General features: G+C 42.2%; 1 protein-coding gene across 1 annotated transcript in view; it reads right to left on the bottom strand.

Annotated features, from left to right (window-relative positions):
- The window catches only part of LOC139749891 (uncharacterized), a 226,424-nt gene that overhangs the window by 55,841 nt on the left and 152,056 nt on the right, over positions 1-18,527 (bottom strand). The window contains exons 7-8 of the mRNA XM_071664275.1: positions 3,037-3,187; positions 354-452 (exon numbers count right to left, since the gene is read on the bottom strand). Coding sequence (XP_071520376.1) covers positions 354-452; positions 3,037-3,187 — 250 coding nt within the window. The remainder of the gene's footprint in view (positions 1-353; positions 453-3,036; positions 3,188-18,527) is intronic.

Consider the following 18,527-nt stretch of genomic DNA (forward strand, 5'->3'; position numbering starts at 1 on the left):
TGGAAAAGGGCCAAGCATAACGTTGCCTGCCTATCACTGTATGAACGTTAGATAACTGATAATACTGGTGCTGACTGCGGATGGGCGAGTGAGGGTAGCTGTTTAAAGGAATGGGTGAACAGAGGTCACGATAGGAGATGACAGTGATGCTACATCGCCAAAATTCAAAAAACAGCTACGACACAAAATAGCCCGTCTTCTACTGTACGAACATTAGGTAATGTTACCCACCTATAATGGGTTAAACAAAGCAAAACTTTGATCTAAAAACCATGAAAAGCATCACACCTAAGGGTTCAAAGTAAACAACAGACTTGAGGTCAAAATACCTCTAAGAGTTAGGAACATCATACCTGAGCATCAGGGTTCCTGAAGTCCTCACAGTTTGAGCAGTTAATGCCAGTAAGAGAGATAACATTTTTCCAATCTCGCTCCGTCTCACATTCAGGTTCCTGTAAAATGTTAACTTAAAAAGTTTAAGGCTCCTTTTAAATCCCTATCTCACAGTCATATCAAGAGGAGCTTTTACGGAGCTTCCCGAGACATCTTAAACTTAGGCAGTAAAAAAAATCTTTTAAGATTTCATCTTGATTCATTTATCCAACAATTTTACTTTCATACCTATTTCAAGGGCTGACTCTGTCTCACATTCAGGTTCCTGTACCATGTTAACTTAAAAAGTTTAAGGCTCCTTTAAAATCCCTACCTCACAGTCATATCATAAGGAGCTTTTACAGAACTTTCCAAGATATCTTAAACTGAGGCTGTAAAAAAATCTCTTTAAGATTTCATCTTGTCTCACTCATCCGACAAAATATTTCTACTTTCATACCTATTTCAAGGGCTGAACACAGTAGTCGTCATCTCCTAACTCCTGCCCTTGAACTAGATTTATTAAGTCTATAAAGGATTTTAAACAGAATAATGTTGCTGATTTTTTTATGTAACCCCTTTTATAAAAGATTGTGTTAACATGTCTGTGTATCAGACTGACTTATCTAAAGGCCTTATGCCCTAATGATTTTTCCATATATTTCATTCTCGTGTCTCTTTTTAATTACAAGTTCTCAAGCAATTCATGTCATAATAAATATATTTTCAACTGTGTCTTCTAATGACATATAGTACTGGATGCAAATAACAAAATGAATAAAGCTGTGGCTACTACAGAAGTATATATATGACACTCTAATATCATGACCTTCTTTTAATCACTTACACAAGCAAGGAAAAAACATTGTTTCATAATGGTGACAGTCAGCAATTAAAGAATGCCATGCTTATGATCAAAGTCACCAACAGAACAAGAATCACTGGTATGCTGATAAAGAAAGGAGTACAAGCAGTCTAATAAAGTCATTTGAGAAGTCAGTGATGTTCTTAAATCAAGGACAGGATCAGCTAGGTCATGGACTACTTCCCCACTACATCTAAGATTCTAACTGATGATACAGAAGGCATATAAGGTTTAAATAAAAAATTGGTAAATGATGAACTCCTTTACTAAGCTTTACAGCCAAGACATTGGAATTAATACACAATAAATTTTTCCAAGAAAGGGCTCTTCAGAGTACAGCTGATGTAAAAGGAAAACCTATTTATCTACAAAGGTGTCACTAGAAATACAGGGATATAATAAATCAGAAGCTAGACTAACCTGAGCTAAAAAATCAAGACAAATCGAGATCAAGTGTCCTAAATGCAAGAAACCATAAACAAAGAAAATGCATGCTAAAAATGACAAACAGAAATGACATACACAAATATAAAATACTGCAAGAACTGATAAAAATGTCAAAAAATAATGAACACTACTGGTAAATTTAAAATACTGAATGAAAATGAGATAGATAAAAGATTCAGAGATGATTTCTCAGAAGCAGCAGAATTCACCCAAATATAGTCAGAATGGTAAATCAAAAACTAAGAAACTTTCTCACCTCACACCAAGTTGACTTTAAAATCTGTTTTTCAATGGTCTCCCAATCAATCTTCTCCACTCATTCATGACCTTGTACCATGTTTTCCCTAACTTCCTCCAAAGTCTTACCCCTTCTTCTGAGCAAGCTTTTAATGCCCTCAATCCAACACATTGTAGGGCATCCCGTTGGATGTCTTTCTACTGGGGTCCACTTCAACTACTACTTGGCATACATCATAACTTCCATTCTTTGTACATGGCCATAGCTCTTGCTTGTTCTTCTCAGTTATTTCTAGTGCTGCTCTCATCATCTACATCAGTTGCAGTGAGATCTGGTACTGGCCTCTTTGGCTATAAAGCTGCCATAAAAGAGTCTGGAGCTGGCCTCACCATCCACACCAGCTGCAGTGATATCTTGTGCTGGCCTAACTGCTTACACAGTTGTTATGAAAACATCTACTAATGGCTTCATTCACCAAACAAACTGTTTGGAGCAGGTCTGGGGATGGCCACACCATCCACACCTGCAGCAAAAGGGGGAATCAGGTGATGGCTTTACAAAACACAACAGCTGTCATGAAAGGATCTGGTGATGGCCTCGCCACTGACACCAGCAACCAATAAGGGATGTTGTGCTGGCCTCACTGCCCACAACATTTTCCATGCATGGATCTGATTTTAGCCTCACTATCCACATCAGCATCCATGGGCTGAAGAGGTGCCACCCTCACCATCAATACCAGCTGTCCTGAGGGGATCTAATCCTGGCCTCACTGCCCACACCAGCTGCCCTGAGTGAATCTGGTAATAATCTCATCACCCACACCAGAAATTATCATCCACACAAATAAAAAGTACATGACTAAGACACATTTAGCTTGTCCTCCTATTCCATGTGCATCAAGGACAGCAAGAAAGCCCTACTTTACTGTGAACTTAATACCTGATTTTGCAAGATTAGATTACTATCTAATACTAAAGCCAATATCTTAATTTATGTGACAGTAAAATGGTAAATACCTTATGAGTTTACTAATTGTATCTAATACTTTAACAACAAATATAATCCAACAGTGTCAAATACCAATGTTTATTGTCACCATCTTATGGCTTACCTGCAACCTCAGAGGAGGAGCAGTCATGCTGGCAAAGGTGTTATTCTGCCATAGGAGTCTGTCCATGCCACACAGATCAATGAAGGATTTGCTGCTTCCCATGATGAAATTATTGCCTATGAAAGTTGCAGAACTCTCTTTGTGCAAGGCCCTGAAACATATGAGAAATTATTGTACACTCTTTCCTGCAAACATTAATACATACTACAGTTATGTTTACGAAACAGACTTGTCACGAATGCAAATAATTTTCCTAGGCCTATCACTTTGGTAATATGCAGTTGATCAAATTGTATCATGAATATATTTCATGGCAGCTGCTCAGTTTCTCATGAGTAAGTCACAAGGTAGCTGATTAAAAACTCATTTAGTAATCAAATTATGAGACTCGAGGCTGACTAGTCACATACATTGCTTAATCATGCAATAACTGATAAGTCTCATGACTGAGTTACATGGCAACTAATCAGTCTAATGAACAAGTCACATCACAACTGATCAAGTTACCAAACAGTCTTACGAGTGATTCACATAAATAACCATACGATCTCATGATCAAAACACATCACAACCTGTGAAAGTCACACGATCAAGTTACATGATAACTGATCAGTCTCAAGATCAAGTTTTAATGACAAATGATCAAACTGTCTCAACAATGAGTCACAATAGAATTAATCAAACTGCCTCATGATTGAGTCACATGACGACTGATTAAGGTCTCACGATCAAGCCACAATTTCTGGATAAAGACACATGACATTTGATCAAACTTTCATGATCAAGAAACATGACAACAGCCAAAAAGTCTCATGATCAAGTCATATGACTAGTGATCAATCTCATGATCAAGTCTCATGACAATGGATTAAACTCACTCATAAGTCACATGACAACCGATCCAGCAGTCTTATGAACAAGACATATGACAACTGAGCATAGTGTCCCAAGAACTTATCATATTACCAAGCACAATGTCCTATGAACAGACCACACGACAACTAATTACACCATCCCATGAACAGTCCTATGACTACAGACCACATTCTCCCATGAACAAGTGCCATGAGAACTGCTCCCAGAGTCCCCTAAACAAGTAACATGACAAGTGATCAACAACCCCTGTGATTTTTCATATATATTTTGTTTCAAATTTCATAATTCCATTATGGTGGTATCTGTACATCTACATGGCTATCACACCCTTACCCTGGGAACTTTAAAGATATACATAGAAGAATAATGGTACATAATGCTTTGAAACAAACTATAAGAAAAATCAAACAGTTTGCATGTATTGATATATAAGTTTGTTGAGTATTCCTGGTAAATTATATGGGAGGGTATTGATTGAGAGGGTGAAGGCATGTACAGAGCATCAAATTGGGGAAGAGCAGTCTGGTTTCAGAAGTGGTAGAGGATGTGTGGATCAGGTGTTTGCTTTGAAGAATGTATGTGAGAAATACTTAGAAAAGCAAATGGATTTGTATGTAGCATTTATGGATCTGGAGAAGGCATATGATAGAGTTGATAGAGATGCTCTGTGGAAGGTATTAAGAGTATATGGTGTGGGAGGCAAGTTGTTAGAAGCAGTGAAAAGTTTTTATCGAGGATGTAAGGCATGTGTACGTGTAGGAAGAGAGGAAAGTGATTGGTTCTCAGTGAATGTAGGTTTGCGGCAGGGGTGTGTGATGTCTCCATGGTTGTTTAATTTGTTTATGGATGGGGTTGTTAGGGAGGTGAAGGCAAGAGTTTTGGAAAGAGGGGCAAGTATGAAGTCTGTTGGGGATGAGAGAGCTTGGGAAGTGTGTCAGTTGTTGTTCGCTGATGATACAGCGCTGGTGGCTGATTCATGTGAGAAACTGCAGAAGCTGGTGACTGAGTTTGGTAAAGTGTGTGAAAGCAGAAAGTTAAGAGTAAATGTGAATAAGAGCAAGGTTATTAGGTACAGTAGGGTTGAGGGTCAAGTCAACTGGGAGGTGAGTTTGAATGGAGAAAAACTGGAGGAAGTGAAGTGTTTTAGATATCTGGGAGTGGATCTGGCAGCGGATGGAACCATGGAAGCGGAAGTGGATCATAGGGTGGGGGAGGGGGCGAAAATTCTGGGAGCCTTGAAGAATGTGTGGAAGTCGAGAACATTATCTCGGAAAGCAAAAATGGGTATGTTTGAAGGAATAGTGGTTCCAACAATGTTGTATGGTTGTGAGGCGTGGGCTATGGATAGAGTTGTGCACAGGAGGATGGATGTGCTGGAAATGAGATGTTTGAGGACAATGTGTGGTGTGAGGTGGTTTGATCGAGTAAGTAACGTAAGGGTAAGAGAGATGTGTGGAAATAAAAAGAGCGTGGTTGAGAGAGCAGAAGAGGGTGTTTTGAAATGGTTTGGGCACATGGAGAGAATGAGTGAGGAAAGATTGACCAAGAGGATGTATGTGTCGGAGGTGGAGGGAACGAGGAGAAGAGGGAGACCAAATTGGAGGTGGAAAGATGGAGTGAAAAAGATTTTGTGTGATCGGGGCCTGAACATGCAGGAGGGTGAAAGGAGGGCAAGGAATAGAGTGAATTGGAGCGATGTGGTATACCGGGGTTGACGTGCTGTCAGTGGATTGAATCAAGGCATGTGAAGCGTCTGGGGTAAACCATGGAAAGCTGTGTAGGTATGTATATTTGCGTGTGTGGACGTATGTATATACATGTGTATGGGGGTGGGTTGGGCCATTTCTTTCGTCTGTTTCCTTGTGCTACCTCGCAAACGCGGGAGACAGCGACAAAGCAAAAAAAAAAAAAGAAAAAAAAATGTATATATATATATATATATATATATATATATATATATATATATATATATATATATATATATATTTTATTATATTTATTTATTTTGCTTTGTCGCTGTCTCCCGTGTTTGCGAGGTAGCGCAAGGAAACAGACGAAAGAAATGGCCCAACCCACCCCCAAACACATGTATATACATACACGTTCACAAACGCAAATATACATACCTATACATCTCAATGTACACATATATATACACACACAGACACATACATATATACCCATGCACACAATTCACACTGTCTGCCTTTATTCATTCCCATCGCCACCTCGCCACACATGGAATACCATCCCCCTCCCCCCTCATGTGTGCGAGGTAGCGCTAGGAAAAGACAACAAAGACCCCATTCGTTCACACTCAGTCTCTAGCTGTCATGCAATAATGCCCGAAACCACAGCTCCCTTTCCACATCCAGGCCCCACACAACTTTCCATGGTCTACCCCAGACGCTTCACATTCCCTGATTCAATCCACTGACAGCACGTCAACCCCGGTATACCACATCGATCCAATTCACTCTATTCCTTGCCCGCCTTTCACCCTCCTGCATGTTCAGGCCCCGATCACTCAAAATCTTTTTCACTTAATCTTTCCACCTCCAATCTGGTTTCCCACTTCTCCTCGTTCCCTCCACCTCCGACACATATATCCTCTTGGTCAATCTTTCCTCACTCATTCTCTCCATGTGCCCAAACCATTTCAAAACACCCTCTTCTGCTCTCTCAACCACGCTCTTTTTATTTCCACACATCTCTCTTACCCTTTCGTTACTTACTCGATCAAACCACCTCACACCACACATTGTCCTCAAACATCTCATTTCCAGCACATCCACCCTCCTGCGCACAACTCTATCTATAGCCCACGCCTCGCAACCATACAATAGTGTTGGAACCACTATTCCTACAAACATACCCATTTTTGCTTTCCGAGATAATGTTCTCGACTTCCACACATTCTTCAAAGCTCCCAGGATTTTCGCCCCCTCCCCCACCCTATGATTTACTTCGCTTCCATGGTTCCAACCGCTGCCAGATCCACTACCAGATATCTAAAACACTTTACTTCCTACAGTTTTTCTCCATTCAAACTTACCTCCCAATTGACTTGACCCTCAACCCTACTATACCTAATAACCTTGTTCTTATTCACATTCACTCTTAACTTTCTTCTTTCACACACTTTACCAAACTCAGTCACTAGCTTCCGCAGTTTCTCACATGAATCAGCTATCAGCGCTGTATCATCAGCGAACAACAACTGACTCACATCCCAAGCTCTCTCATCCACAACAGACTTCATACTTGCCCCTCTTTCCAAAACTCTTGCATTCACCTCCCTAACAACCCCATCCATAAACAAATTAAACAACCATGGAGACATCACACACCCCTGCCGCAAACCTACATTCACTGAGAACCAATCACTTTCCTCTCTTCCTACACGTACACATGCCTTACATCCTCAATAAAAACTTTTCACTGCTTCTAACAACTTGCCTCCCACACCATATACTCTTAATACCTTCCACAGAGCATCTCTATCAACTCTATCATATGCCTTCTCCAGATCCATAAATGCTACATACAAATCCATTTGCTTTTCTAAGTATTTCTTACATACATTCTTCAAAACAAACACCTGATCCACACATCCTCTACCACTTCTGAAACCAGACTGCTCTTCCCCAATTTGATGCTCTGTACATGCCTTCACCCTCTCAATCAATACCCTCCCATATAATTTACCAGGAATACTCAAAAAACTTATACCTCTGTAATTTGAGCACTCACTCTTATCCCCTTTGCCTTTGTACAATGGCACTATGCAAGCATTCCGCCAATCCTCAGGCACCTCACCATGAGTCATACATACATTAAATAACCTTACCAACCAGTCAATAATACAGTCACCCCCTTTTTTAATAAATTCCACTGCAATACCATCCAAACCTGCTGCCTTGCCGGCTTTCATCTTCCGCAAAGCTTTTACTACCTCTTCTCTGTTTACCAAATCATTTTCCCTAACCCTCTCACTTTGCACACCACCTCGACCACAACACCCTATATCTGCCACTCTATCATCAAACACATTCAACAAACCTTCAAAATACTCACTCCATCTCCTCACATCCCCATTCGTGCCCTTCACTGAAGCTCCCATTTGCTCCCTTGTCTTACGCACTTTATTTACCTCCTCCCAGAACATCTTTTTATTCTCCCTAAAACTTAATAATACTCTCTCACCCCAACTCTCATTTGCCCTCTTTTTCACCTCTTGCACCTTTCTCTTGACCTCCTGTCTCTTTCTTTTATACATCTCCCACTCAATTGCATTTTTTGCCTACAAAAATCGTCCAAATGCCTCTCTCTTCTCTTTCACTAATAATCTTACTTCTTCATCCCACCACTCACTACCCTTTCTAATCAACCCACCTCCCACTCTTCTCATGCCACAAGCATCTTTTGTGCAATCCATCACTGATTCCCTAAATACATCCCATTCCTCCCCCACTCCCCTTACTTCCATTGTTCTCACCTTTTTCCATTCTGTACTCAGTCTCTCCTGGTACTTACTCACACAAGTCTCCTTCCCAAGCTCATTTACTCTCACCACCCTCTTCACCCTAACATTCACTCTTCTTTTCTGAAAACACATACAAATCTTCACCTTAGCCTCCACAAGATAATGATCAGACATCCCTCCAGTTGCACCTCTCAGCACATTAACATCCAAAAGTCTCTCTTTCGTGCGCCTGTCAATTAACACGTAATCCAATAACGCTCTCTGGCCATCTCTCCTACTTACATACGTATACTTATGTATATCTCGCTTTTAAACCAGGTATTCCCAATCACCAGTCCTTTTTCAGCACATAAATCTACAAGCTCTTCACCATTTCCATTTACAACACTGAACACCCCATGTATACCAATTATTCCCTCAACTGCCACATTACTCACCTTTGCATTCAAATCACCCATCACTATAACCCGGTCTTGTGCTTCAAAACCACTAACACACTCATTTAGCTGCTCCCAAAACACTTGCCTCTCATGATCTTTCTTCTCATGCCCAGGTGCATATGCACCAATAATCACCCATCTCTCTCCATCACCTTTCAGTTTTACCCATATTAATCGAGAATTTACTTTCTTACATTCTGTCACATACTCCCACAACTCCTGTTTCAGGAGTACTGCTACTCCTTCCCTTGCTCTTGTCCTCTCACTAACCCCTGACTTTACTCCGTAGACATTCCCAAACCACTCTCCCCCTTTACCCTTGAGCTTCGTTTCACTCAGAGCCAAAACATCCAGGTTCCTTTCCTCAAACATACTACCTATCTCTCCTTTTTTCACATCTTGGTTACATCCACACACATTTAGACACCCCAATCTGAGTCTACGAGGAGGATGAGCACTCCCCGCGTGACTCCTTCTGCTTCCCATTTTTTAGAAAGTTAAAATACAAGGAGTGGAGGATTTCTGGCCCCCTGCTCCTGTCCCCTCTAGTTGCCTTCTACGACACGTGAGGAATGCGTGGGAAGTATTCTTTCACCCCTATCCCCAAGGATAATATATATATATATTATTTTCTTTTTTTATTATACTTTGTCGCTGTCTCCCGCGTTTGCGAGGTAGCGCAAGGATACAGACGAAAGAAATCGCCCAACCCACCTCCATACACATGTATATACATACGTCCACACACCCAAATATACATACCTACACAGCTTTCCATGGTTTACCCCAGACGCTTTACATGCCCTGATTCCATCCACTCACAGCACGTCAACCCCGGTATACCACATCAATCCAATTCACTCTATTCCTTGCCCTCCTTTCACCCTCCTGCATGTTCAGGCCCCGATCACACAAAATCTTTTTCACTCCATCTTTCCACCTCCAATTTGGTCTCCCTCTTCTCCTCGTTCCCTCCACCTCCGACACATATATCCTCTTGGTCAATCTTTCCTCACTCATTCTCTCCATGTGCCCAAACGATTTCAAAACACCCTCTTCTGCTTCTCAACCACGCTCTTTTTATTTCCACACATCTCTCTTACCCTTTCGTTACTTACTCGATCAAACCACCTCACACCACACATTGTCCTCAAACATCTCATTTCCAGCACATCCATCCTCCTGCGCACAACACTATCCATAGCCCACGCCTCGCAACCATAAAACATTGTTGGAACCACTATTCTTCAAACATACCCATTTTTGCTTTCCGAGATAATGTTCTCGACTTCCACACATTCTTCAAGGCTCCCAGGATTTTCGCCCCCTCCCCCACCCTATGATCCACTTCCGCTTCCATGGTTCCATCCGCTGCCAGATCCACTCCCAGATATCTAAAAGACTTTACTTCCTACAGTTTTTCTCCATTCAAACTTACCTCCCAATTGACTTGACCCTCAACCCTACTGTACCTAATAACCTTGCTCTTATTCACATTTACTCTTAACTTTCTTCTTTCACACACTTTACCAAACTCAGTCACCAGCTTCTGCAGTTTCTCACATGAATCACCCACCAGCGCTGTATCATCAGCGAACAACAACTTACTCACTTCCCAAGCTCTCTCATCCCCAACAGACTTCATACTTGCCCCTCTTTCCAAAACTCTTGCATTCACCTCCCTAACAACCCCATCCATAAACAAATTAAACAACCATGGAGACATCACACACCCCTTGCCGAAATCCTACATTCACAGAGAACCAATCACTTTCCTCTCTTCCTACATGTACACATGCCTTACATCCTTGATAAAAACTTTTCACTGCTTCTAACAACTTGCCTCCCACACCATATATTCTTAATACCTTCCACAGAGCACCTCTATCAACTCTATCATATGCCTTCTCCAGATCCATAAATGCTACATACAAATCCATATATATATATATATATATATATATATATATATATATATATATATATATATATATATATATATACATATATTATCGCTGGGGATAGGGGAGAAAGAGTAACTTCCAATGCATTCCTCGTGTGTCGTAGAAGGCGACTAGAGGGAATGGGAGCGGGGGGCCAGAAACCCTCCCCTCCTTGTATTTTAACTTTCTAAAATGGGAAACAGAAGAAGGAGTCACGCGGGGAGTGCTCATCCTCCTCGAAGGCTCAGACTTGGGTGTCTAAATGTGTGTGGATGTAACCATGATGTGAAAAAAGGAGAGACAGGTAGTATGTTTGAGGAAAGGAACCTGGATGTTTTGGCTCTGAGTGAAACACAGCTCAAGGGTAAAGGGGAAGAGTGGTTTGGGAATGTCTAGGGAGTAAAGTCAGGGGTTAGTGTGAGGACAAGAGTGAGGGAAGGAGTAGCAGTACTCCTGAAACAGGAGTTGTGGTAGTATGTGACAGAATGTAAGAAAGTAAATTCTAGATTAATATGGGTAAAACTGAAAGTTGATGGAGAGAGATAGGTGATTATTGGTGCATATGCACCTGGGCATGAGAAGAAGGATCATGAGAGGCAAGTGTTTTGGGAGCAGCTGAATGAGTGTGTTAGTGGTTTTGATGCACAAGACCGGGTTATAGTGATGGGTGATTTGAATGCAAAGGTGAGTAATGTGGCAGTTGAGGGAATAATTGGTATACATGGGGTGTTCAGTGTTGTAAATGGAAATGGTCAAGAGCTTGTAGATTTATGTGCTGAAAAAGGACTGGTGATTGGGAATACCTGGTTTAAAAAGCGAGATATACACAAGTATACGTATGTAAGTAGGAGAGATGGCCAGAGAGCATTATTGGATTATATGTTAATTGATAGGAGCACGAAAGAGAGACTTTTGGATGTTAATGTGCTGAGAGGTGCATCTGGAGGGATGTCTGATCATTATCTTGTGGAGGCGAAGGTGAAGATTTGTAGGGGTCTTCAGAAAAGAAGAGAGAATGTTGGGGTGAAGAGGGTGGTGAGAGTAAATGAGCTTGGGAAGGAGACTTGTGTGAGGAAATACCAGGAGAGACTGAGTATAGAATGGATAAAGGTGAGAACAAAGGAGGTAAGGGGAGTGGGGGAGGAATGGGATATATAAAGGGAAGCAGTGACGGCTTACGCAAAAGATGCTTGTGGCATGAGAAGCGTGGGAGGTGGGTTGATTAGAAAGGGTAGTGAGTGGTGGGATGAAGAAGTAAGATTATTAGTAAAAGAGAAGAGAGAAGCATTTGGATGATTTTTGCAGGGAAAAAATGCAAATGAGAGGGAGATGTATAAAAGAAAGAGACAGGAGGTCAAGAGAAAGGTGCAAGAGGTGAAAAAGAGGGCAAATGAGAGTTGGTGTGAGAGAGTATCATTAAATTTCAGAGAGAATAAAAAGATGTTTTGGAAGGAGGTAAATAAAGTGCATAAGACAAGGGAGCAAATGGGAACTTCAGTGAAGGGGGCTAATGGGAAGGTGATAACAAGTAGTGGTGATGTGAGAAGGAGATGGAGTGAGTATTTTGAAGGTTTGTTGAATGTGTTTGATGATAGAGTGGCAGATATAGGGTGTTTTGGTCGAGGTGGTGTGCAAAGTGAGAGGGTTAGGGAAAATGATTTGGTAAACAGAGAAGAGGTAGTAAAAGCTTTGCAGAAGATGAAAGCTGCCAAGGCAGCAGGTTTGAATGGTATTGCAGTGGAATTTATTAAAAAAGGGGGTGACTGTATTGCTGACTGGTTGGTAAGGTTATTTAATGTATGTATGATTCATGGTGAGGTGCCTGAGGATTGGCGGAATGCTTGCATAGTGCCATTGTACAAAGGCAAAGGGGATAAGAGTGAGTGCTCAAATTACAGAGGTATAAGTTTGTTGAGTATTCCTGGGAAATTATATGGGAGGGTATTGATTGAGAGGGTGAAGGCATGTACAGAGCATCAGATTGGGGAAGAGCAGTGTGGTTTCAAAAGTGGTAGAGGATGTGTGGATCAGGTGTTTGCTTTGAAGAACGTATGAGAGAAATACTTAGAAAAGCAAATGGATATGTATGTAGCATTTATGGATCTGGAGAAGGCATATGATAGAGTTGATAGAGAGGCTCTGTGGAAGGTACTAAGAATATATGGTGTGGGAGGCAAGTTGTTAAAAGCAGTGAAAAGTTTTTATCAAGGATGTAAGGCAAGTGTACGTGTAGGAAGAGAGGAAAATGATTGGTCCTCAGTGAATGTAGGTTTGCAGCAGGGGTGTGTGATGTCTCCATGGTTGTTTAATTTGTTTACGGATGGGGTTGTTAGGGAGGTGAATGCAAGAGTTTTGGAAAGAGGGACAAGTTTGCAGTCTGTTGGGGATGAGAGAGCTTGGGAAGTGAGTCAGTTGTTGTGCGCTGATGATACAGCGCTGGTGGCTGATTCATGTGAGAAACTGTAGAAGCTGGTGACTGAGTTTGGTAAAGTGTGTGAAAGAAGAAAGTTAAGAGTAAATATGAATAAGAGCAAGGTTATTAGGTACAGTAGGGTTGAGGGTCAAGTCAATTGGGAGGTAAGTTTGAATGGAGAAAAACTGGAGGAAGTAAAGTGTTTTAGATATCTGGGAGTGGATCTGGCAGCGGATGGAACCATGGAAGCGGAAGTGAATAATAGGCTGGGGGACGGGGGCGAAAATTCTGGGAGCCTTGAAGAATGTGTGGAAGTCGAGAACATTATCTCGGAAAGCAAAAATGGGTATGTTTGAAGGAATAGTGGTTCCAACAATGTTGTATGGTTGCGAGGTGTGGGCTATGGATAGAGCTGTGCGCAGGAGGGTGGCTGTGCTGGAAATAAGATGTTTGAGGAAAATATGTGGTGTGAGGTGGTTTGATCGAGTAAGTAATGTAAGGGTAAGAGAGATGTGTGGTAATAAAAAGAGTGTGGTTGAGAGAGCAGATGAGGGTGTTCTGAAATGGTTTGGTCACATGGAGAGAATGAGTGAGGAAAGATTGACCAAGAGGATATATGTGTCCGAGTGGGAGATGTATAAAAGAAAGAGACAGGAGGTCAAGAGAAAGGTGCAAGAGGTGAAAAAAAGGGCAAATGAGAGTTGGGGTGAGAGAGTATCATTAAATTTTAGGGAGAATAAAAAGATGTTCTGGAAGGAGGTAAATAAAGTGCGTAAGACAAGGGAGCAAATGGGAACTTCAGTGAAGGGCGCAAATGGGGAGGTGATAACAAATAGTGGTGATGTGAGAAGGAGATGGAGTGAGTATTTTGAAGGTTTGTTGAATGTGTTTGATGATAGAGTGGCAGATATACGGGTGTTTTGGTCGAGGTGGTGTGCAAAGTGAGAGGGTTAGGGAAAATGATTTGGTAAACAGAGAAGAGGTGGTGAAAGCTTTGCGGAAGATGAAAGCCGGCAAGGCAGCAGGTTTGGATGGTATTGCAGTGGAATTTATTAAAAAAGGGGGTGACTGTATTGTTGACTGGTTGGTAAGGTTATCTAATGTATGTATGACTCATGGTGAGGTGCCTGAGGATTGGCGGAATGCTTGCATAGTGCCATTGTACAAAGGCAAAGGGGATAAGAGTGAGTGCTCAAATTACAGAGGTATAAGTTTGTTGAGTATTCCTGATAAATTATATGGGAGGGTATTGATTGAGAGGGTGAAGGCATGTACAGAGCATCAGATTGGGGAAGAGCAGTGTGGTTTTAGAAGTGGTAGAGGATGTGTGGATCAGGTGTTTGCTTTGAAGAATGTATGTGAGAAATACTTAGAAAAGCAAATGGATTTGTATGTAGCATTTATGGATCTGGAGAAGGCATATGATAGAGTTGATAGAGATGCTCTGTGGAAGGTATTAAGAATATATGGTGTGGGAGGAAAGTTGTTAGAAGCAGTGAAAAGTTTTTATCGAGGATGTAAGGCATGTGTACGTGTAGGATGAGAGGAAAGTGATTGGTTCTCAGTGAATGTAGGTTTGCGGCAGGGGTGTGTGATGTCTCCATGGTTGTTTAATTTGTTTATGGATGGGGTTGTTAGGGAGGTAAATGCAAGAGTTTTGGAAAGAGGGGCAAGTATGAAGTCTGTTGGGGATGAGAGAGCTTGAGAAGTGAGTCAGTTGCTATTCGCTGATGATACAGCGCTGGTGGCTGATTCATGTGAGAAACTGCAGAAGCTGGTGACTGAGTTCGGTAAAGTGTGTGGAAGAAGAAAGTTAAGAGTAAATGTGAATAAGAGCAAGGTTATTAGGTACAGTAGGGTTGAGGGTCAAGTCAATTGGGAGGTGAGTTTGAATGGAGAAAAACTGGAGGAAGTGAAGTGTTTTAGATATCTGGGAGTGGATCTGGCAGCGGATGGAACCATGGAAGCGGAAGTGGATCATAGGGTGGGGGAGGGGGCGAAAATTCTGGGGGCCTTGAAGAATGTGTGGAAGTCGAGAACATTATCTCGGAAAGCAAAAATGGGTATGTTTGAAGGAATAGTGGTTCCAACAATGTTGTATGGTTGCGAGGCGTGGGCTATGGATAGAGTTGAGCGCAGGAGGATGGATGTGCTGGAAATAAGATGTTTGAGGACAATGTGTGGTGTGAGGTGGTTTGATCGAGTGAGTAACGTAAGGGTAAGAGAGATGTGTGGAAATAAAAAGAGCGTGGTTGAGAGAGCAGAAGAGGGTGTTTTGAAGTGGTTTGGGCACATGGAGAGAATGAGTGAGGAAAGATTGACCAAGAGGATATATGTGTCGGAGGTGGAGGGAAAGAGGAGAAGAGGGAGACCAAATTGGAGGTGGAAAGATGGAGTGAAAAAGATTTTGTGTGATCGGGGCCTGAACATGCAGGAGGGTGAAAGGAGGGCAAGGAATAGAGTGAATTGGAGCGATGTGGTATACAGGGGTTGACGTGCTGTCAGTGGAGTGAATCAAGGCATGTGAGGCGTCTGGGGTGGACCATGGAAAGCTGTGTAGGTAATGTATACACGTGTGTGGACATGTGTATGTACATGTGTATGGGGGGGGGTTGGGCCATTTCTTTCGTCTGTTTCCTTGCGCTACCTCGCAGACGCGGGAGACAGCGACAGAGTATAAAAAAAAAAAAAAAAAAAAAATATTATACTTCGTCGCTGTCTCCCGCATCAGCGAGGTAGCGCAAGGAAACAAACGAAAGAATGGCCCAACCCATCCACATATACATGTATGTACATACATGTCCTCACACGCAAATATACATACCTATACATTTCACCGCATACATACATATACATACACATATATATACATATATACATATGTACAACATTCATACTTGCTGCCTTTATTTATTCCCATCACCACCCCGCCACACATGAAATGACAACCCCCTCCCCCCGCATCGCACGAAGTAGCGCTAGGGAAAGACAACAAAGGCCACATTCGTTCACAGTCTCTAGCTGTCATGTAATAATGCACCGAAACCACAGCTCCCTTTCCACATCCAGGCCCCACAAAACTTTCCATGGTTTACCCCAGACGCTTCACATGCCCTGGTTCAATCTATCGACAGCACGTCGACCCCGGTACACCACATTGATCCAATTCACTCTATTCCCTTGCACGCCTTTCACCCTCCTGCATATTCAGGCCCCGATCGCTCAAAATCTTTTTCACTCTATCCTTCCACCTCAAATTCGGTCTCCCACTTCTCGTTCCCTCCACCTCTGCCACATATATCCTCTTTGTTAATCTTTACTCTCTCATTCTCTCCATGTGACCAAACCATATCAATACACTCTTCTGCTCTCTCAACCACACTCTATTACCACACATCCCTCTCACCCATACACATCTGTCTTACCCTTTCATTACTTACTCAATCACACCACATCACACCACATATTGTCCTCAAACATCTCATTTCCAACACACACACACACACACACACACACACATATATATATATATATATATGTAAGCTTTGCGGAAGATGAAAGCCGGCAAGGCAGCAGGTTTGGATGGTATTGCAGTGGAATTTATTAAAAAAGGGGGTGACTGTATTGTTGACTGGTTGGTAAGGTTATTTAATGTATGTTTGACTCATGGTGAGGTGCCTGAGGATTGGCGGAATGCGTGCATAGTGCCATTGTACAAAGGCAAAGGGGATAAGAGTGAGTGCTCAAATTACAGAGGTATAAGTTTGTTGAGTATTCCTGGTAAATTATATGGGAGGGTATTGATTGAGAGGGTGAAGGCATGTACAGAGCATCAGATTGGGGAAGAGCAGTGTGGTTTCAGAAGTGGGAGAGGATGTGTGGATCAGGTGTTTGCTTTGAAGATTGTATGTGAGAAATACTTAGAAAAGCAAATGGATTTGTATGTAGCATTTATGGATCTGGAGAAGGCATATGATAGAGTTGATAGAGATGCTCTGTGGAAGGTATTAAGAATATATGGTGTGGGAGGCAAGTTGTTAGAAGCAGTGAAAAGTTTTTATCGAGGATGTAAGGCATGTGTACGTGTAGGAAGAGAGGAAAGTGATTGGTTCTCAGTGAATGTAGGTTTGCGGCAGGGGTGTGTGATGTCTCCATGGTTGTTTAATTTGTTTATGGATGGGGTTGTTAGGGAGGTAAATGCAAGAGTCTTGGAAAGAGGGGCAAGTATGAAGTCTGTTGGGGATGAGAGAGCTTGGGAAGTGAGTCAGTTGTTGTTCGCTGATGATACAGCGCTGGTGGCGGATTCATGTGAGAAACTGCAGAAGCTGGTGACGGAGTTTGGTAAAGTGTGTGGAAGAAGAAAGTTAAGAGTAAATGTGAATAAGAGCAAGGTTATTAGGTACAGTAGGGTTGAGGGTCAAGTCAATTGGGAGGTGAGTTTGAATGGAGAAAGCTGGAGGAAGTGAAGTGTTTTAGATATCTGGGAGTGGATCTGTCAGCGGATGGAACCATGGAAGCGGAAGTGGATCATAGGGTGGGGGAGGGGGCGAAAATTTTGGGAGCCTTGAAAAATGTGTGGAAGTCGAGAACATTATCCCGGAAAGCAAAAATGGGTATGTTTGAAGGAATAGTAGTTCCAACAATGTTGTATGGTTGCGAGGCGTGGGCTATGGATAGAGTTGTGCGCAGGAGGATGGATGTGCTGGAAATGAGATGTTTGAGGACAATGTGTGGTGTGAGGTGGTTTGATCGAGTAAGTAACGTAAGGGTGAGAGAGATGTGTGGAAATAAAAAGAGCGTGGTTGAGAGAGCAGAAGAGGGTGTTTTGAAATGGTTTGGGCACATGGAGAGAATGAGTGAGGAAAGATTGACCAAGAGGATATATGTGTCGGAGGTGGAGGGAACGAGGAGAAGAGGGAGACCAAATTGGAGGTGGAGAGATGGAGTGAAGAGGATTTTGTGTGATCGGGGCCTGAACATGCAGGAGGGTGAAAGGAGGGCAAGGAATAGAGTGAATTGGAGCGATGTGGTATACAGGGGTTGACGTGCTGTCAGTGGATTGAATCAAGGCATGTGAAGCGTCCGGGGTAAACCATGGAAAGCTGTGTAGGTATGTATATTTGCGTGTGTGGACGTGTGTATGTACATGTGTATGGGGAGGGTTGGGCCATTTCTTTTGTCTGTTTCCTTGCGCTACCTCGCAAACGCGGGAGACAGCGACAAAGTATAAAAAAAAAAAAAAAAAAATATATATATATATATATATATATATCCAACAGCCAAGATCGAACCCAGGACCCCTGTGCAACAGGCCGGAATGCTACAGCTAGGCT

This window comes from Panulirus ornatus, chromosome 8, assembly GCF_036320965.1.
Source record: "Panulirus ornatus isolate Po-2019 chromosome 8, ASM3632096v1, whole genome shotgun sequence".
NCBI classification, from domain to species: domain Eukaryota; kingdom Metazoa; phylum Arthropoda; class Malacostraca; order Decapoda; family Palinuridae; genus Panulirus; species Panulirus ornatus.